At 40.4% G+C, this 21,771-nt stretch overlaps 2 protein-coding genes across 2 annotated transcripts; both read left to right on the forward strand.

Annotated features, from left to right (window-relative positions):
* Positions 1–39: 39 nt before the first annotated feature.
* Positions 40–11,658, forward strand: LOC135556616 (hyaluronidase-4-like). The gene is made up of 4 exons (XM_064989955.1): positions 40–265; positions 5,306–6,303; positions 6,667–6,756; positions 9,438–11,658. The coding sequence occupies exons 2-4, from the start codon at positions 5,344–5,346 to the stop codon at positions 9,864–9,866; spliced, it is 1,479 nt and encodes a 492-aa protein (XP_064846027.1). The 5' UTR covers positions 40–265; positions 5,306–5,343; the 3' UTR covers positions 9,867–11,658.
* A 2,933-nt stretch (positions 11,659–14,591) lies between these two features.
* LOC135556617 (hyaluronidase-5-like) lies at positions 14,592–19,454 on the forward strand. The gene is made up of 4 exons (XM_064989956.1): positions 14,592–14,838; positions 16,843–17,805; positions 18,480–18,569; positions 18,714–19,454. Exons 2-4 carry the CDS (start codon positions 16,864–16,866, stop codon positions 19,143–19,145), a joined length of 1,464 nt encoding a protein of 487 aa, XP_064846028.1. The 5' UTR covers positions 14,592–14,838; positions 16,843–16,863; the 3' UTR covers positions 19,146–19,454.
* Positions 19,455–21,771: the final 2,317 nt, after the last annotated feature.

Here is a 21,771-nt window from a genome sequence, read left to right on the forward strand (position 1 = left end):
TGTTAGTTCGAGCTCAGTGGTGGTTTCTCCTCCCTCACAGGAAACTCTCTCTCTTTAACTCTCTTTCTTTCTCTCTCTCTCCCTCTTGCTCTCTCTTCCTTTACACTATATAAGTATGGTGTTTGGATTGTGTGTCAGACAGAGTCAAGGAATACTACAGTGTAGGACAGATGAAGAGGGGCACAATTCCTGTGCCCCACCCCCTGCCCCCACCCCCCTCTCCCCGGGATTGGCTGATGTGATGGTCACCGTACAGGATCTACAGGTGAGAGATCTCTCTGATTTGTCAGATTCTGACATTGCTCTCACACAAACCACATAATATAAAAGGAACAAAATAGCTTTTACTAAACAGCTTTCAAACTAATGGCACAACAGCAGTGTGAATAGGAGTTTTTTTTTAAAGTTATGTTTTTGTGCCTGTCAAGGGGCTGTGTCTGACCAATAGCTCTTACCTATAGGACTGGACACAAACAAGCTGAACAATGCTGGAGACAATTTGTGCCTATAATGTTGGGTTTCCTTCGCTCTTGAGAAACACTCATTACCCATTAATAGGTATTTTTTAAATTTATGTTTTTGTGCCAGTCAAGGGGCTGTGTCTGACCTGGAATGTTCACCCGTAGGCTGCGTTTTGACAAGCAGCCCAAATTTTGGATACATTTTTTCACTATTTGTTCTTTTGACCAATCAGATCAGAATCTGAAAAATAAAATATATTATGTGATTGGTCAATTACTGAAAAAAAAGATCAGAATTGGACTGGCTGTCTAAACACAGCCTTACAATACTGCACAGTACAAGTCAGTCACTGTGCCTTAGACAGTGCTGGTTTCTACCCCATCTTTTCATGTTTGCCATCTTTGTTCATGTTCACATTTAATGACGAACATAAAAGAGACATTTCAAAGTTTAGCGGTGGGAGCGAGGCTGGCGAGACAAGCGGAATTAAATTACATTACAACCCCTATAAAACATCCATTTTGTTTAGGGTTGCCTATTTTTTTATCTCCTCTTCACATAATTAAAACCGAACAGTAAGAATGCCTCCTATAGAGATGAGAATAAGAGGCCTTTGGGGGGAGAATTAGATACCTGAATACCTGAGGGGATTTTGGCTCATAGATAAAGCGCTTCTCTGGCTCTGGGATAATAGTGACGAGGGATGAGTTATGCCCCCACACAAGCAGAGAGATGAGCCAGACACAAGGCAGGACTGTGACAGATTGTGTTGACAATGTTTGGGCTGCTTCCTGTAGGTTCACCACGGGGTAAAGGTTCTGGCACAACCTGAGGTGTTGCATTATACTGTATGTCATTCTCTCCGCCACACTCTCTCTTCCTCTACCCTCTCTTTCTATTTGCTTTCATTTTCTTTCTTTCTTTCTCTCTCTCTCAATGTATTTATAAAATCCCTTTTTACATCAGCAGATGTCACAAAGTACTTTTACAGAAACACAGCCTAAAACCCCAAACAGCAATCAATGCAAATGTAGAAGCACATGGCTAGGAAAACCTCTCTATAAAGGCAGGAACCTAGGAAGAAACCTAGAGAGGAACCAGGCTCTGAGTGGTGACCAGTCCTCTTCTGCCTGTGCCCAGTGGAGATTATAAGAGTACATGGCCATTAAGGCCAGATCGATGACCAGCAGGGTCAAATAACAGTGGTTATAGAGGGTGCAGATCAGTACCTCAGGTGTAAATGTCAGTTGACTTTTCATATTCGAGCATTAAGAGGTTGAGACAGCAGGTGCGGCAGAGAGGGAGGTGAGAGGGAGGGTCAAAACAGCTGGTCCGGGATAAGTTAGCGCGTCTGGTGAACAGGTCCGGGTTCCATAGTCGAGGCAGAACAGCAGAAACTGGATCAGCAGCATGACCAGGTGGACTGGGGACAAGGACAGCCAGAAGGCATCAGGCCAGGTAGTCCTGAGCAATGGTCCTAGGGCTCAGGTCCTCCGAGAGTGGAGAGAGAGAGAGTGATGGGAGAATAAGAGGGGGCATACTTACGATCACAATGGACACCAGATAAACTGGAGAATTACACCAGATAGCACAGAGTGACCCTAGCCCCTCAGTTGTTTTAGCCATCCAGCAAGGAAGGATCCACCTCAAACCAAAACAAAACAGTACTGTAGATTAGCTCAGCATTTCTTAATCCCACTCTCCCAGTACCCCTGGCAATGTCAGGTGCTGTTAAAACATATTTCGAAATGTACTGTTTTAAAGGCCCATGGCAGTCAACAAAAATAATTTTCATGTATTTTACATATATTTCCACACTATAATGTTTGAATAATACTCTAAATTTGTGAAAATTATGTTAATTCCCTTTTAGTGTAAGAGCTGTTTGAAAAGACCACCTGAAATTTCTGCCTGTTTTGGGGGGATGGAGTTTTGGCCTGCCTGGTGACATCACCAAGCGCCAATTTAGTCAATAGACCAATAAGAAAGAGAGTTACAAACCTCTACCAATAGCAGCTACTTTTCAGTTTTCTACTCCCCTCTCAGACCACTCCCAGACAGTCCTAGCAAAATGATTGCTTGGGAAATTGCTCTTTGCTAAGTAAAGAGTCAAAGTAAGGTACTTAATCGCTATCCAAAAAATATTTGATAGTGAGATAAAAACATCTGCATGTTACCTTTAAGGGATACGTAGGGATTTTGACAATTAGGCCCTTTATCTACTTCCCCAGAGTTAGATGAACTTGTGGATACCATTTGTATGTCTCTGTGTCCAGTATGAAGCATACTAACACATACCCATAGACTTCCAGACAATGTGCTAATGCTAGTTTGCATTGGCTTGCAAAACTACTACTAACTTCCTTCATACTGCACAGAGACATAATAATGGTATCCACAAGTTCTGACTGCTCTGGCTGATTTTGCGAACTATCCCTTTAAATGAACAGTGAAATGGAATAATATTTTCTCACTGTGTCTCCTACAAATCACTTTAAGTTCACATTTGAGTTTACAGTCAGAGTTCTTGGTCCAATAGAAGTTCCAACATCTTTAAACTGTAAGTGAGGTATGCAGGGATGAATTGTAGATGAGCTGTCATTGACTAGAACAGATACTTAAAAACAGTTCAGTTTTAGAAGTTGTTGATGTTGGTCAGTAGGCTTCCATGTAAACCACAGTCATCAACAAAATCTTATCTTAATTGCTACCAGATAGGTCTGCGGGTTCCGGGCAGGAAGATAAATCGTTCAATTTGACAGACGGCCAAACTTACACGCTTCTTCCAATATACAACTGTGGTTGCTTGCCTCCTCTTGGAAAAGGCAATTTTATCATGTTATTATACTATATGTACACAATAACATCTGCAAAAGGCATTGAATCCTAGCAATATTTCAAAATGGGTTGCACTTAGTCAATGTTAGTGTTATTTCTTTTGGGGGGGGGGTAGATCAGCTTTAATCTTGCAGTTAGATTGTGACTTCTAGCAATGTAATTGTCTGCATAATTTCCAATCCCCCATATATATTATTTTAAATATGTATATATATTTTAAATATATTTTCCTTCTATATTATTTTCCCCTTATCTACCATCCCTCCCCTAATTGAAGTAAACTAATGGACAACAATACTTAGGCTTCTACTTCCAGCTCATACATACTACAGTTGAAGTCGGAAGTTTACACACACTGAGGTTGGAGTCATTAAAACTCGTTTTTCAACCACTCCACAAAATTCTTGTTAATAAACTATAGTTTTGGCAAGTCGCTTAGGACATCTACTTTGTGCATGACACAAGTCATTTTTCCAACAACTGTTCACAGACAGATTATTTCAAGCATAATTCACTGTATCACAATTCCAGTAGGTCAGAAGTTTACATACACTAAGTTGACTGTGCCTATAAACAGCTTGGACAATTCCAGAAAATTATGTCATGGCTTTACAAGCTTCTGATAGGCTAATTGACATAATTTGAGTCAATTGGAAGTGTACCTGTGAATGAATATCAAGGCCTACCTTCAAACTCAGTGCCTCTTTACTTGACATCATGGGAAAATAGATGGCCTCATGAAGAAGGAAAATTATGTGAATATATTGAAGCAACATCTCAAAACGTCAGTCAGGAAGTTCATTTTTATTATTATTTTTTTAACCTTTATTTAACCAGGCAAGTCAGTTAAGAACACATTCTTATTTTCAATGACGGCCTAGGAACAGTGGGTTAACTGCCTGTTCAGGGACAGATTTGTACCTTGTCAGCTCAGTGGGTTGAACTTGCAACCTTCCGGCTACTAGTCCAACGCTCTAAATACTAGGCTACCCTGCCACCCTGTTAAAGCTTGGTCACAAATGGGTCTTCCAAATGGACAATGACCTCAAGCATATTTCCAAAGTTGTGGCAAAATGGCTTAAGGACAACAAAGTCAAGGTATTGGAGTGGCCATCACAAGGCCCTGAACTCAATCCTATAGACAATTTGAGGGCAGAATTGAAAAATCATGTGTTTGCAAGGAGGCCTACAACCCTGATTCAGTTACACCAGCTCTGTCAGGAGGAATGGGCCAAAATTCACCCAACTTCTTGTCGGAGGTTTGTGGAAGGCTACACGTTTGACCCAAGTTAAACAATTTGATGGCAATACTACCAAATACGAATTGACTGTATGTAAACTGCTGACTCACTGGAAATGTGATGAAAGAAATAAAAGCTGAAATAAGTTATTCTCTCTACTCTTATTCTGACATTTCACTTTCTTTAAATCAAGTGGTGATCCTAACTGACCTAAGACAGGGATTTGTTTACTAGGATTACATCTCAGGAATTGTGAAAAACGGAATATAAATGTAGTTGGCTAAGGTGTATGTAAACATCCAACTTCAACTGTATATTCATTTTATGCACAGTATATTTAACTTTAGTTATATTTCGTTTGTCCTTTCCCATCTGTCTCTGAAGACCATCCAATTTTGATTTCCAGCTGCCATATATTTTCCCACTGTGCTGTGATGTTTCACAAAGGTTCTGAACCTTTCTATTCGCATAGTTTCTACAGATCGTAAATTAAAATTGTCATTTTTTTCACAAGCATTGTTGTGAAACACTATATGAAACACTATTTGACAAAATGACCCCTCATCTATAATCCCTAATGTCCTCTCTCTTCGTTTCTTCTTCTCTCTGCCTCTTTCTCTCTCTCTCTTCCTCATGCACTCTTTCTTTCTCCATCATTCCTCTATATTGTTCACTCTCTTTCACACCATTTCACTCTCTGTCCTTCTTCTGTCTGTATCATTCACTATCTTACTCACTCTCTCTCTTACCTTTTCTCTCTTCAGGATGTTTGACAGCCCTTCCCATTGACCCAAGCTCCAGGATGCTCATGGTGCCCGTCGGAAGTGGCCAACCTCACCACGCCGTGCCTGTGGCCTGCTCCCTCACCTGTTCCTGGCTCCTGCTATTCTTTCATGCCGCCTTCAGCCAGAAGCCTGCCAAACTGCCCCTGGTGGGCCGCAAGCCCTTCATCGCTGCCTGGAACGCACCGCTGGACCTGTGCACTGTCAAGTACAATGTCCACACCAACCTGGAGCACCTCTTCCACATTAGTGGCAGTCCGCGGGCCGTCCACACTGGCCAGAACGTTACCATTTTCTATGCCAACCGGCTGGGCCTCTACCCTTTCTACACGGACCACAGCATCCCTATCAATGGAGGCCTGCCCCAAAACTGCAACATGAATGACCATCTCCTCAAGGCCTACAGGGATATCAACCATTTTATCCCCTCGGAGGACTTTGCCGGTCTGGCGGTCATTGACTGGGAGTTCTGGCGCCCACAGTGGAACCGCAACTGGCACAAGAAAGACATTTACCGGCGGAAGTCCCGGGAGCTGATCACACAGGCCTATGTTAACGTGACTTCATCACAAATCGAAGAGCTGGCGAGCAAACGCTTTGAGAAGAGTGCCCGGGCGTTCATGCAGAAGACTGTCCAGCTAGGGACGTTCCTTCGCCCCAACGGACTCTGGGGCTTCTACCTCTATCCGGACTGCCACAACTACAACCTGTATGAGCACAACTACACAGGGTCCTGCCCTCTGCTGGAGAGCCTGCGTAATGACGAACTGCTCTGGTTGTGGAACAGCAGCACAGCATTGTTTCCCTCAGTGGCTATCAGGAAGAGCCAAACAGACAGTGTCAGCAACCTCCATTTCTCCCAGTTTAGGGTGCTGGAATCTCTGAGGATAGCTGGGCTCACCTCACACGGCTATGATCTGCCCACATTCGTGTACACACGCCTGGGCTACAGAGACGAGGCAATGGCCTTCCTCACCACGGTAAGACTGCCACACTTAGTAACCGAAAGGTCTAACATCAAATGCTTTTCATCCTACATTATCCCAATGGGACTGGTAATTCACTGATTATTAGTTGATTCTACAAAGCTGTGTAATGCTTTATAGACAGGATCAGTTTAGACATAATTTGTTTGACTGGGAATTATTTCTTTTTGGCATTCTTTAACCTACACTAATTTGTTTCCCCCTCAGCAGTCAACCCTATTTAGAGTACTGCATCATCAGTTGTGTGCAGGCAATTCTGCTTTTCCTGAGGAGACATTAGCACCATCTTGTGGCTGCTTAAAAAAGTTGAAAATGTGGTGGAATTATCCTGTCTGTGTGTCTGTATGTGTATTGCAGAAAGACTTGATCCACACCATTGGGGAGAGTGCTGCTCTTGGTGCGGCTGGTTTTGTGATCTGGGGAGACCTCAACCTCACCTCATCCAGAGTAAGTCTGATTCTCCATCTTTACTGTTATCTTATATAATTTGCATTATAGTTAGACCATCCAAGTGTTAGACAAGCTAGAATAGAGAAGAGACAAAAAGGCTCTGAATGAGCACGAGCTCCAACTACTGGCAATGAACAGCTCTGACAAAGACAAATCATGAATTAAAGCTATGAAAATAATGTGCTTGCTATTTCACTCTGTTTAATTTTGCTGTCAACACCTCCAAGGCCTGTGTATATCTGTCATTCAAAATGAGGCTTTGAGAAGAAATGTAATGTATTCCTAAATGTATTCCAAACATTCTTCCCACTAAGCATTTACCAATGGCAATGTCTTTTGGATGTCTTTTTCTGGACCAGCCTTGATTTCTCCGTCCACAGATGTCTGTTCCGGACTTGCCTATATTTGGCCCAAACAGACGTTTATAATTGGTTCAGATTTGGTCCGGTCCAGATCACCCTGGAATTGGCCCAAACATAGACATCTATAATTGGTTCAGATTTAATCCGGTCCGGTTTGGACCAGACCGTACAATACAGTACATTGATGAAAAGTAGAGTACAATACATTGCAGTACAGTAGAGCACATTAAGGAACAGTAAAGTATAGAAAAGTAAAGTATAGTGTACTGTTTTGCACCCCACTGTACTCTAAGGAATTCAACTATACTGTACTGTAATGAATTATACAATGGTGGTTCTAATCCAGAATGCTGATTGGTTAAAACCGCATTCCAGCCAGTGTCTATTTCACAAGTTACCACTGGCTGAATCTATGATGTTGAAATGCCTATTTCCTCTGTTCCATCTTCACTAGAAAACAGTTTAAACAAATGCAAATGCTGCTACTTTGCTGTTATTCTGGCTGCACTTTTTGACATGACTGTAAATTAACCGTAGTTGGCTAGCTAACAGGCAAGGGAAAAGAACGTTGCCAGTCAGTATGGCAATGGAACATTTAGAATGAACGACTGGATCGTGTCTATAGATACAGAAAAAAAAGAATGAACGACTGGATTGTGTCTATAGATACAGAACAAAAAGAATGAACGACTGGATCGTGTCTATAGATACAGAACAAAAATAATGAACGACTGGATCGTGTCTATAGATACAGAGCAAAAAGAATGAACGACTGGATCGTGTCTATAGATACAGAACAAAAAGAATGAACGACTGGATCGTGTCTATAGATACAGAACAAAAAGAACGCACGACTGGATCGTGTCTATAGATACAGAACAAAAAGAACGCACGACTGGGTCGCACATCTATCTAGCAACCCTAGATTTGAGTCAGGACTATATCTTGTTGAACACAGACAACAACACAGAGTTACATATGGAATAAACAATAAACAAGCCAATAACACAATAAACAAGTCAATGACACAGAAAAAAGAAAGTCTATATACAGTCTATATACAGTAGAGTACTGTACTCTGCTCTACTGCATTAAACTCTACTGTACTGTACGCAACTGTACTCTACTGTACTAAACATGTGGGAGGCAGGTAGCCTAGCTTTAAGAGCGTTGGGCCAGTAACCAAAAGGTTGCTGGTTTGAATCCCTGAGCCGACCAGGTGAACCATCTGTCGATGTGCAAGACAATCTGTTGATGAGCAAGGCACGAAACACAAATTGCTCCTGTAATCCGCTCTGTATAAGAGTGTCTGCTAAAATGTAATGTAAATATAAACTGTGCAGTACTGTGATGTTCAAACTTGTGAAACATAGCCTAGACGTCTATGATTCGGTTGGACAGACCACATTTGTACTTGTTTGCTTAATAAATTATTAGTGTGATATAATGCCTCTTAAAATAGGAAAGATAATCAAAATGAAGATTGCAACATTAAATGTATTACATTATTGTAAATGTAAAAACAAACACTTGCAAACGCATGCTGGGTATTATTCTGATGAGCTCCACCCCCAAACAAGTACAAATGTGGTCTGTCCAACCGAATCATAGACGTCTAGGCTATATTTCACAAGTTTGAACATCACAGTACTGCACAGTTTATATTTACATTACATTTTAGCAGACACTCTTATACAGAGCGGATTACACGAGCAATTTGTGTTTCGTGCCTTGCTCATCAACAGATTGCCATTGATAATGTATGTGCAGTTGAAATTTGGCCACAAAATCAATGACCAAAAAATACTTATTTCAATATCTGTAAATGATCTCTTTTCGATGTCTGGAAAATACATATTTTTGACGTCTTTGTATTTTCTCCTTTCATTCAGCACCTCAAATGCACTTGATTGCAACGTCCAGAAACAAGTATTTTCAGCATCCGGAAAAGAAGTATTTTCACCTTTCATTCAGCAGATAAAATACACCGTCAACGTCTGGAAATGAAGTCTAAAATATGTATTTTCAACTTAATTTTGCTTACTGGGTTCTCTTGAAGCTTGAGTTGAAGCTTCAAGCATTTTATAAATCTGGGTGTAAGACGTACCAATGCTATAAGGAGGACAATAGTTGGTTGAAAATAGCTGAAAACCAACAGAGAATAGTTATGACAGTATAGGGCAACGCGCTAAAGTATATAAGGGATTATCGTGGATTGCACAATGCCCTTATTTGTTTGACTGTCTCTTCGTTTTCTCTCTCTCTCTCTCTCTCTCTCTCTCTCTCTCTCTCTCTCTCTCTCTCTCTTGTCTCCAGCACAACTGCACAAAGGTGAAGTCTTTCCTGAACCAGCGCCTGGGTCAGTACATCACCAATGTGACACGGGCTGCAGAGGTCTGCAGTGACTTCCTGTGCCAGAGCAACGGCCGCTGTGTCCGCAGGAACCTCCACGCCCCGTACTACCTCCACCTGAGCGGAGACAGCTACCACATCCAGCCCTCAGGGGACGGAGACTTTGTGGTCACTGGCTGGCACTCGCAGCACGAGCTCCAACTACTGGCCGAGAGGTTCCGCTGTCACTGTTATGAGGGACACACCGGGGAGAAGTGTGACAGCCTGAACAAGGTGGTGGAAGAAGAGGAGGAAGAGGAGGGGGGAGAGGGGGAGGAGGAGCACAGGGAAAGTGCGGCTTCACGAACTGGGAACACCCTTGGCTTGGTGGTGTTGCTCCTCCTATTGAACTGATATCCTTAGTGGGGACTGTTGTATGATGATAGCACTTTAAGTGCCGTGTGTTATTTGCGGTAGGGGAGAAAGAGCTTGAAGTCACTTCCATGGGACACTGCTTTCATGCAATACTGTGTCATTTTTCAACTGGGGTCCTTCACTATAATGGGTAAAACTTTACTTGAAGGGTACCACCTTGTCAGCTCAGGGATTGAAACTAACAACCTTTCAGTTACTGGCCCAATGCTCAAACTGCTAGGCTACCTGCCACCCTAAATGCTTATTCTGTCATCAAACCTACTTTATGGTTTCATTAAGTCTTACTAAATATTAGGATCAATATAAACTGTGGACTGTTTTTTGCTCCAGTCTCCCCTAATACTGTGCAGTTTCATCTAGCAATAAGCTTGGTATTTCCACAACGCAAAGTTTATTATTTTTTTAACCGTACGCTATCATTGAATGCTAATTAATTTGAACGGATTATCTAATTTGACTACTGGAGGAACAATAAAGTTTTAAAAAGTTCCTTGGCACAGCGCAATTTGAAAAAGCCTTTAACAAGTTGGTGTATCTCCATGGAAAAGTTTCCGAACCACATCACGTTTGGGCCTTCCCATGGCCTTCCACAGGCAGCACTGTTTAGTAGGCAACATATAGGAGCATTGTGAAACAGAGGCGCTATGGAGGGTGCCAGCTGTTTCCTTCCCACACCTTTTTGCAAACATTGGTGTTCAAGTTGTATTTAAACTGGACATCTCATCGATCCACAGGTGTATGTTCAAAAGAACCCAAAGCCTTTACGTATCACTCTGACATTAAAGCTCAGGTAGGCAGGGGTTAACACTGAGCAGCAATGAAAGAGACAAGGTATGTAATGTCAACACCTTTTGCCTGTCCTCCTTAGTTAGTAGTTTACTGTAGGAGAGTTACAAGGTATTGTCTTGCAACACCAAAGTGAATGTTTTCTACCCAGGTTACTCTTGAAATGTGTGAAACTGTAAAATCATTTTGATGTACAATTGTTATGCTAAACTAGACTGTAAAACCATTATGTATATGGACTATATGTTATTTTAATGTAAAGAACAGATATGTTTCAAATCTTGTATTCATGTTGTTCTTTACCCATGCACGATGGCACTGTACAAATGTACTCCAGATGTTCTTTCTGTGAAGCACCAAGGGCTAGAGTCATAATTGACTTGGCATCAATATAAGGCATGTCAGCATTTTGATAGCCGCCAACATTTCTTTTTGGATTGCTTTACTCACTTTTTGTTCATGTTTTATGTGTATGAACAAGTGGCTCATATAAGTAGTTCATACAATATATTTCATTATGTCTACTGACTGTGGTTTTACTGTAGACAAATCCATCTCAATGTGGATGATTTCATCATCTCAGCTATAGTAGCCCCGTTGTGCTTTTGCCTAGACTGCACTTAAGATTCCAAGATTGTAAACCAAATACACAAGGATTATATGCAACATATGACACGTGTTGCTTGAATGTAGATGAACTGCAAAAAATAAAAAATCAATCATTTTGGATACATCAATTTGTTTCTACATTCTGCTTCAAAGCTAAGAAACTTAATTAAATGGCATTTTATGGAGGCTGATATCAAGAAATAAACATGGATGACTATTTTCCGATTGACAATGTATCATTGAAGATTCTCCATTGAGAATGGTTTTTAATCGGCCCTTAGTAGCCCTTTAACAGTCCCTGAAAGTGGCCCTGAAAGTGGCCCTGAAAGTGGCCCTGAAAGTGGCCCTGAAAGTGTCCCTGAAAGTGGCCCTGAAAGTGACCCTTAAAGTTTGGATTCTATTGCATGTGTATTTGGACACATTCCTTCTCTTACACGCAATGTGTTAGGCTGATAACTGCAGACTAACACCGATACCCTCGGCACACTCCAGAGGTCAGGTGCCTTGAAGGGCATCTGTGTTTTCCAGAGTGCAGAAACGAGATAGGAGACCAGATATCAGTAAAAGCAGCAGTTTCACAGAAATGTACAGGACCAGCTGTATTGGTTGATAGACACTACCGTTCAAAAGTTTGGGGTTAATTAGAAATGTCCTTGTTTTTGAAAGAAAAGCACATTTTTTGGCCATTAAAATAACATCAAATTGATCAGAAATACAGTGTAGACATTGTTCATGTTGTAAATGACTATTGTAGCTGGAAACAGCTGATTTTTAATGGAATATCTACTTAGGTGTACAGAGGGCCATTATCAGCAACCATCCCTCCTGTGTTCCAATGGCACGATGTGTTAGCTAATCCAAGTTAGTCATTTTAAAAGACTAATTGATCATGAGAAAACCCTTCTGCAATTATGTTAGCACAACTGAAAAATGTTGTTCTGATTAAAGAAGCAATACAACTGACCTTCTTTAGAGTGGGTGAGTATCTGGAGCATCAGTATTTTGGGGTTTGATTACAGGCTCAAAATAGCTAGAAACAAATAATTTTCTTCTGAAACTCGTCAGTCTATTCTTGTTCTGAGAAATAAGGGCTACTCCATGTGAGAAATTGCCAAGAAGCTGAAGATCTCGTACAGCGCTGTCTACTACTCCCTTCACAGAACAGCGCAAACTGGCTCTAACCAGAATAGAAAGAGGAATGGGAGGCCGCGGTGCACAACTGAGTAAGAGGACAAGTACATTATAGTGTCTAGCTTGAGAAACAGACGTCTCACAAGTCCTCAACTGGCAGCTTCATTAAATAGTACCCGTAAAATACCAGTCTCAACGTCAACAGTGAAGAGGCGACTCCAGGATGCTGGCCTTCTAGGCAGAGTTCCTCTGTCCAGTGTCTGTGTTATTTTGCCCATCTTAACCTTTTATTTTTATTGGCCAGTCTGAGATATGGCTTTTTCTTTGCGACTCTGCCTAGAATTATATGCCCATTATTTGGTATCCTTTTGACCGGGGCTCTCAAACCCTGTTCTGAGAGAGCTACACTCCAGTAGGTTTTCGCTCCAACCACAGTTGTAACTATCCAGTTTATTATTAGATTCAAGTGTGCCAGATTAGGGTTGGAGTGAAAACCTACAGGACGGTAACTCTCTAGGAACAGGGTTGGAGAGGACTGCTTTGGACAGTATGCAGAGCCTGTAACTGTCACGCCTTGGTACGGTGTTCTCTGTTTGTCTGTTGCCAGTATGTCCTATTTATCAAGTCAACCAGCATTTTGTCTCAGCTCCTGTTTTTCCCCAGTCTCTTTTTCTCGCTCTCCTGGTTTTGACCTTTGCCTGTCCTGATTCTGAGCCTGCCTGCCTGACCACTCTGCCTGCCCCTGAGCCTGAGCCTGCCTGCCTGACCACTCTGCCTGCCCCTGAGCCTGAGCCTGCCTGCCTGACCACTCTGCCTGCCCCTGAGCCTGAGCCTGCCTGCCTGCCATCCTGTGCCTTTGCCACTACTCTGCATAATCGACCCCTGCCTGTCGTTTGCTTGCCCCCGTCGTTTGCCTGCCCCTGTTGCTGTAATAAATATTGTTACTTCAACACAGTCTGCATTTGGGTCGTGATAGCAACCTTTAACCCCATAACATTTGAGGGGCTTTGAGTAATGCTACTGATAATTAAGTTGATGAAATAGTTTGTTTTAACCCCTTAGAGTAGATTGACGCACCGGTTCATAACAAAAAAATCCCAATCAAAGTTTAAGATAGAGATGTTTTTTTGCATTGGATGCTTCTCAATCCACCACATCTGCCTGTCGCACTTCCACAACTGTGGTGAAAGGTGGCAAAGCTAGAGCGATGTTTGTCAGACCATGAGACATCCCGAAAATCAGTCTTCTCACAAAAATGTCTGTTGTGTCCGAAGGACTTGAGCTATCAGTCTTTTGAAAGGGGGAGACTCACGAATTAAGTTTTCCATTTTGCTCTATGACCCCCACAAGTGTCAAGAGACTCGTACGAAGTCGGTACCGTCGATGTGCAAACTTCTGTTTGGTAGCGTCCAAACAGTTCGGGCTTCAAACTAATGGGATCCTCCTGAACATGATGTTTCCCGTTTTGCTCTATGACTCCCACAAGTGTCACGGAACTTGTCTGAAGGTAACCGGTACAGGTAAAAATATAAATAGTTTTGTGCCTACCCAATAAGGGGTTAAATATGTGTAAAAATATATATATATATTTCCTGAGTTGTTTTGTACATCTCCTAGAATTAAGACAAACACTTCAAAACCTTGTTTCTTATTATTTATTTTTGGACTGTACTTTTTGCCATTTATGAATGTGTTATTCAATGTGATTCTATGGGCATTAGTGAAGGCCAAAATCTATATTTTATTACATATTTTATATATATATATATATTATACCTAAAAGGTATAAAAAAAGGTCCTACAATTCCAAATCAAATAGCGAAATGATCCATAGTATGACCATCTAAAAACAAATCCAGATTTCAACTTAGCACCCCCCCAATGTCTTAGACTCCAAAGAATTAACAGATTCGATCATAGATATGATGAAATTACTGGCTACGTATGTACAATTACTCAGCAGTACATTTCCAACTTAAGCTGACCGAGCATATAGAGGGAAAGATACTAGGGACAAAGCATTCCTTGTGTGTCATGACACATAGCAAGGATATTTGGTGGTGTCCACACATTGTTGTGATAAACATGTTTCCTCATACCCCCTTCCAGGCACAGACAAGTTCATTTTAAACCTGTTCATATCAACGAATCCCAATAAATAGAACCACCTGAGGGAGTCACAAGACCTAGCATATAAATCAAAGTCTGTCTTCTCCGTGCTGACAAGTTTACGCCAGCGTTTGCTTTGTAACACCAAGCTACGCTCAAAGCTATTGCAAAACGTATTGAGAGACACATTATTTACATTTCCCAGATGACACCTGCGGTGAGGTTTGTAGTAAGGGATCAAACATTTTGAGCAGGAGAAGGGGAAATACAGAGTGTGCTGGATTGCAAGGGATTTGTGTGCGAATCCCTGGAACAGGTGTGTGCACATTCATGTTGTAACCTTTATTCCTTTGTTCTATCAGCTCGACAACTTTTTTAAGTCTCATTTTCTCTCATGTTATTGTTTGAAGTAAGTTTGAAGTGGTATAGATATAGGATCTTAATTTGAGCCAGTTCGCAACAGCAGGAAAATAATCCTGCAGCAAAAGGAAATGTGAATTATTATGTGGATTATAATTAATGGACATTTTAGTAGGGTTTGATTCATTTTTCAAAGTGGAAATGATAAACCTTAAGCCTTTTTAAACATTGAGTACATTACAAGGTTGCATAATGTGAGGAATGAGAGTGGGAATTGGAGTTGATGATCATTGATTAGTAATGCCTGACGTGTGTCTAAGTTCCTGTCTGCCATGTAAATGAATTGAGATGGTGGTAATGCAACGCGCCGTTTGTAGGTTTCAGAGAGTGGAACATCAGCTTTATTAAAGAAGAGACTTGGACACGAGACAGCTTAACTGGATGTGACCTTATTCCAGTACAACCACCATCCCAATTAGTTCAAGTGAGAGATACATGTACACTCGTAGAAAAAAAGGTGCTATGTAGAACCAAAAAGGGGTCTTCGGCTGTCCTCATAGGAGAACCCTTTGAAGAACCCCTTTTGGTTCCAGGTAGAACTATTTTGGGTTCCATGTAGAACCCTTTGTGGAAAGGGTTCTACATGGAACCCAAAATAGTTCTACCTTAGTTCTACCCTTAGTTCTACCTTGAACCAATGAAGGTTCTTTATAACACAAAAAAGTGTTCTCCTATGTTGACAGCTTCAGAGCCCTTTTGGAACCCTTTTTCTAAGAGTGTAGAACTGGGACAATAAACTCTGACCATACCAATCACTTATCGCAGACATTTTGCAAATATCCTTCATTAAAATAATTCACATTTACTACAGAAATACGTTTGTTAATAATATGGGTGTTTGTTCATTTTACAATTGATGACTTCAACCATCAAACTATTTGTAGTTTAAAGTATATAAAATATATATATATATGTGTGATGCACATTAATGTTATAAATGTATAGTTCTAATTATCATACTCACAATATTCAGGCAATTTATTGTATTACGGATTTTTGTCCATATCACAGAGCTCTAATTCACACGTCAGGCATTGCTAGTCAATGATCATCAACTCCAATTCCCACTCTTCCAGTTGCAATGCATTCTGAAATAGTACAAGTACCAACAGGTGTTCTTGAGGAAAGAGAAAAATAGAACATAGACCGGATCTTTGGAAATGCTCCAAATCAATCAACCTTTACATAACAATGGAATTTCTCTACTAACTCTATTGTACGGGAAATGGGGTGGTAATTTTCAGCAGTTGAGAAATCACAGATATGATTCACCTCATTTGCTCACATTGTATTTGGACTTATTTTTCTACTGTATTATTGATGTGTATGTTTGTTTTACTCTATGTGTAACTCTGTGTTGTTATATGTGTCGAACTGCTTTGCTTTTTCTTGGCCAGGTAGCAGTTATAAGTGAGAACTTGTTCTCAACTTGCCTACCCGGTTAAATAAAGGTGAAAAAAAAACAAAAAAAAGATTGAATACAATATGCTTAGTTTTGTGCTGATGTCATTCTCTATTGCCTCCATTTTGACTATCACTTCTATTTTTACAATTTGTGCAGTGTTTGGTTGTATTTTCCACTCCACACAAGATGTTCCCTCGCAGAAAAATGTAATTATTTGTATTGAATTGAACACTTTAAATTTAAAAGCTTTTTTTGAGTAGATGGTGCAGGATAGAATGCTGACCAGTGATGTCACAGTTATGTTTGTATTTGCCAAAATTACATCAAACAAAAACAAATACTTCTTCTTTGAAAGGAAATCTGCTTTGAAAAGAAAGGTAGTGCAGAATACATTTACCTACTTAATTATGGGTTGGATGTGCTTTCTTTTGATACTGCTCCAAAACATTACTCACAAAAACGTTGATTAATTATGCTTTGTTTTCCCATCTTAAGGAATAAGACAAAGAGTTGAAAATGAATCTGGACAGGGTCTCCGTTCGTGGACTGCACTTCATTCAATGTTTTTTTCTCATGACTCTGCTGGGCACTAACTGGGCACTACCTAAAACAGACCCACCTGTAGATCCTGACTACCCCTTCCTATTCATGTGGAACGCTCCCACAGAACTCTGCGAGACCAGATTTGGCGTAGGTCTCAACCTCTCCCACTTCCAGTTAGTGAGCAGCACTTTGAAGTCTGCCACCAACCAAAGCATCTCTATTTTCTACACTGACCGTTTCGGCCTCTTCCCCTACGTGGACGAGGACACAGGTGAAATGTATGATGAAGGCCTTCCACAGCTGATTGATTTCCAGGAGCACCGTGAGCAGGCCGAAGTTGACATTGAATACTACATCCCCGAAGACCAACCGGGCCTTGCCATCCTTGACTTTGAGGAGTGGCGACCACAGTGGGTCCGGAACTGGGGCAGCAAGGACATCTATCGAGATCTCTCAATTGAGACTGTGAAAACCAAGAACCCAACCTTATCCGACGACGAGGCCGAAGACAGAGCCAAGATAGTGTTTGAGCGAGCAGCAAAGCGATACTTTCTCCGATCTCTCTTGGTTGGGAAGAGGCTAAGACCCAACAGGCTTTGGGGATACTATCTGTACCCGGACTGTTACAACTACGACTACAACCAGGATATGAGTGATTATTCTGGGAGTTGTCCTGAACTTGAGCAAGAGAGGAACGATGAGTTGATGTGGCTATGGAAGGAGTCCACTGCTCTCTATCCATCCATCTATCTGGAGCTGATCCTGAGAGATTCCTACCAAGCCCGCCTGTTTGTCCGCCACCGCATTCAGGAAGCTATGAGAGTATCCATGCTCCCCAACCAAAGTTACGCCATTCCTGTCTACGCCTACATCCGCCCAGTTTTCAAAGATAGTGGTGATGACTACATGTCAGAGGTCAGTGAACACTGTCAAGAGATCTGAAAACTATTTATGTACCTGACAGCACACTAACTGGCCTAAAATCAGACATAACCTAAACCAGGGGTCTGCAGCTAGATTCAGCCGTGGGAGAGGATGGAACTTAATTATAATAATTTGTACACTGCATAATTGACCACAACTAAGCCCAAAAAGAGATTGTATTTCAAAAGAACAATACTTTCATACCTTGAATATATTGAGACACGATCACATATGTCTCTTTTTATATTTGTGGGAATAATTTAATAGATTTCCTAAATGAAACAAATATTTTACTGGAATACTGGTGATTTTAGTCTTTTTTGACGTAAAACTAAAATCCTACAAAAAAGACATATAGTTTTTTATGTTGCGAAAAACCTTTGGCCGACCCCTGGCCTAAATGTCTCAAGGGTATTGCTAAAAAATCATAGTGATCTCTCTATCTTTTTCTTTAATCCTCTGTTCTACCAACATGACAACTTTGTTTAGTCTCATTTTCTATCATGTTATTATTTGAAGTGTGTTTGAAGTGCTAGTGTTTTGTCTTGGCAAAATGTGTATCCTTTGAATGACTTGGTGTGATTTGTATCTTTTAAATGACTTGGTGGGGGTGTATTATGTCATAGTGATTTTCCCTTATGACTTTGTAACTCTGTGGTTTCCAGTATGACCTGGTGAACACCATTGGGGAGGCAGCTGCCCTGGGAGCGGCTGGGGTGATCTCCTGGGGGGACATGAATGTCACTGACTCAGAGGTATGCTCCCTATTTCTTTACAGATCTATTTCATATACTTCTAAGAACAATCCATACATCTTTAACACCTAAATGCATTTAATCAAACATTTAATGTAAACACAACAAAAGCACTTTATCATTCTGCCCCCTAACTTTTCACAGGACTCCTGCTTCACTGCCAGACGCCACCTGGAGAAGATCATGAATCCATACATCCTGAATGTTTCCACAGCATCGCGGCTGTGCAGCGAGGCTTTGTGTCGGGCGAATGGCCGATGCGTAAGAAAGCACTGGAACAGAGACGACTACCTACACCTCAACCCATATACCTTCCAGATCAAGAGATATAAAACAGGCAATCTGGCTGTGAAGGGTGAAATGTCCCAATATGAGATCAACTGGTTTGCTGACAGATTTGACTGTTTGTGCTACTCTGACGAACCATGTCAGTCCTCCATTACTCTAAACTCCTTCCCCAACTTTGTCCAAAGGAATGGAACTCCCCAATACTTCCAACCGTTTGTCATTCTGACTTCTGTCTACTGTATGTATGTTTTTCTTGTAATGATGTGCAACAACACAGGAAGCTGGTGAAGGGAAGACTGCTAATAATGGCTGGAATGGAGTGAATGGATTGATATCAAGCATATGGAAACCATGTGTTTGATACCTTGGGGTGGGTATTCTATGTTCTATTATTTGTATTTCTATATTTTGGCCGCGTAGGGTTCTCAATCAGGGACAGCTGTCTATCGTTGTCTCTGATTGAGAACCATACTAAGGTAGCCCTTTTCCCACCTGTCTGTGTGGGAAGTTGACTTTTGTTTATGGCACATAGCCTGTCGCTTCACGGTTGTTTTCTTGGCGTCATTTTTTATAATAAAAGAAAATGTGCGCTCACCACTCTGCACCTTGGTCCAGTTCTTCCTTCAACAACCATGACAATACCATTTGATTCATTCCGTTCCAGCCATTACTATGAGCCCAATTAAGGTGCCACAAGCCACCTGTGATGTATGTGTATTGTGTACAAAAGGAGGTGTTGTACTGTGTTGTACTGTCACTTGGAGTTTCCAGGGCTTCTTGAGGTTATGTTTGGGATACTAGTTTGGGTTGCTACCATATGTAAAAAATTCTAAGAAAAAAAGTTCAGGTAAAAGGTATGAACAATGCACTTTTGGTGAAAATACGAAAACATAAATGAAACTGCTGTGAAAAGTGTAAACACATTTGATGGTGATGTAATTATTATTATTTTTTTTAAATTTTACCTTTATTTAACCAGGCAAGTCAGTTAAGAACAAATTCTTATTTTCAATGACGGCCTGGGAACAGTGGGTTAACTGCCTGTTCAGGGGCAGAACGACAGATTTGTACCTTGTCAGCTCGGGGGTTTGAACTCGCAACCTTATGGTGAAAATACCATAATTTCCAAGTAAAGACAAGATCACAGGTGTAACTGGATATACTGTATACCCACAACCTTTAACTAGGTTTCTAATGTGATATACTGTTTATCCACAACCTTTAACTAGGTTTCTAATGTGATATACTGTTTATCCACAACCTTTAACTAGGTTTCTGATGTGATATACTGTTTATCCACAACCTTTAACTAGGTTTCTAATGTGATATACTGTTTATCCACAACCTTTAACGAGGTTTCTGATGTGATATACTGTTTACCCACAACCTTTAACTAGGTTTCTAATGTGATATACTGTTTATCCACAACCTTTAACTAGGTTTCTGATGTGATATACTGTATACCCACAACCTTTAACTAGGTTTCTAATGTGATATACTGTTTATCCACAACCTTTAACTAGGTTTCTGATGTGATATACTGTATATCCACAACCTTTAACTAGGTTTCTAATGTGATATACTGTTTATCCACAACCTTTAACTAGGTTTCTGATGTGATATACTGTTTATCCACAACCTTTAACTAGGTTTCTGATGTGATATACTGTATACCCACAACCTTTAACTAGGTTTCTGATGTGATATACTGTATATCCACAACCTTTAACTAGGTTTCTAATGTGATATACTGTATATCCACAACCTTTAACTAGGTTTATAATGTGATATACTGTTTATCCACAACCTTTAACTAGGTTTCTAATGTGATATACTGTATATCCACAACCTTTAACTAGGTTTCTAATGTGATATACTGTATATCCACAACCTTTAACTAGGTTTCTAATGTGATATACTGTTTATCCACAACCTTTAACTAGGTTTCTAATGTGATATACTGTATATCCACAACCTTTAACTAGGTTTCTAATGTGATATACTGTATATCCACAACCTTTAACTAGGTTTCTAATGTGATATACTGTTTATCCACAACCTTTAACTAGGTTTCTAATGTGATATACTGTATATCCACAACCTTTAACTAGGTTTCTGATGTGATATACTGTATATCCACAACCTTTAACTAGGTTTCTGATGTGATATACTGTATATCCACAACCTTTAACTAGGTTTCTAATGTGATATACTGTTTATCCACAACCTTTAACTAGGTTTCTGATGTGATATACTGTATATCCACAACCTTTAACTAGGTTTCTGATGTGATATACTGTATATCCACAACCTTTAACTAGGTTTCTGATGTGATATACTGTATATCCACAACCTTTAACTAGGTTTCTGATGTGATATACTGTATATCCACAACCTTTAACTAGGTTTCTGATGTGATATACTGTATATCCACAACCTTTAACTAGGTTTCTAATGTGATATACTGTTTATCCACAACCTTTAACGAGGTTTCTGATGTGATATACTGTTTACCCACAACCTTTAACTAGGTTTCTAATGTGATATACTGTTTATCCACAACCTTTAACTAGGTTTCTAATGTGATATACTGTTTATCCACAACCTTTAACTAGGTTTCTAATGTGATATACTGTTTATCCACAACCTTTAACTAGGTTTCTAATGTGATATACTGTTTATCCACAACCTTTAACGAGGTTTCTGATGTGATATACTGTATATCCACAACCTTTAACTAGGTTTCTAATGTGATATACTGTTTATCCACAACCTTTAACTAGGTTTCTGATGTGATATACTGTATATCCATAACCTTTAACTAGGTTTCTAATGTGATATACTGTTTATCCACAACCTTTAAATAGGTTTCTAATGTGAAATACTGTTTATCCACAACCTTTAACTAGGTTTC

Source organism: Oncorhynchus masou, chromosome 15 (genome assembly GCF_036934945.1).
Source record: "Oncorhynchus masou masou isolate Uvic2021 chromosome 15, UVic_Omas_1.1, whole genome shotgun sequence".
Classification (NCBI taxonomy): Eukaryota; Metazoa; Chordata; class Actinopteri; order Salmoniformes; family Salmonidae; genus Oncorhynchus; species Oncorhynchus masou.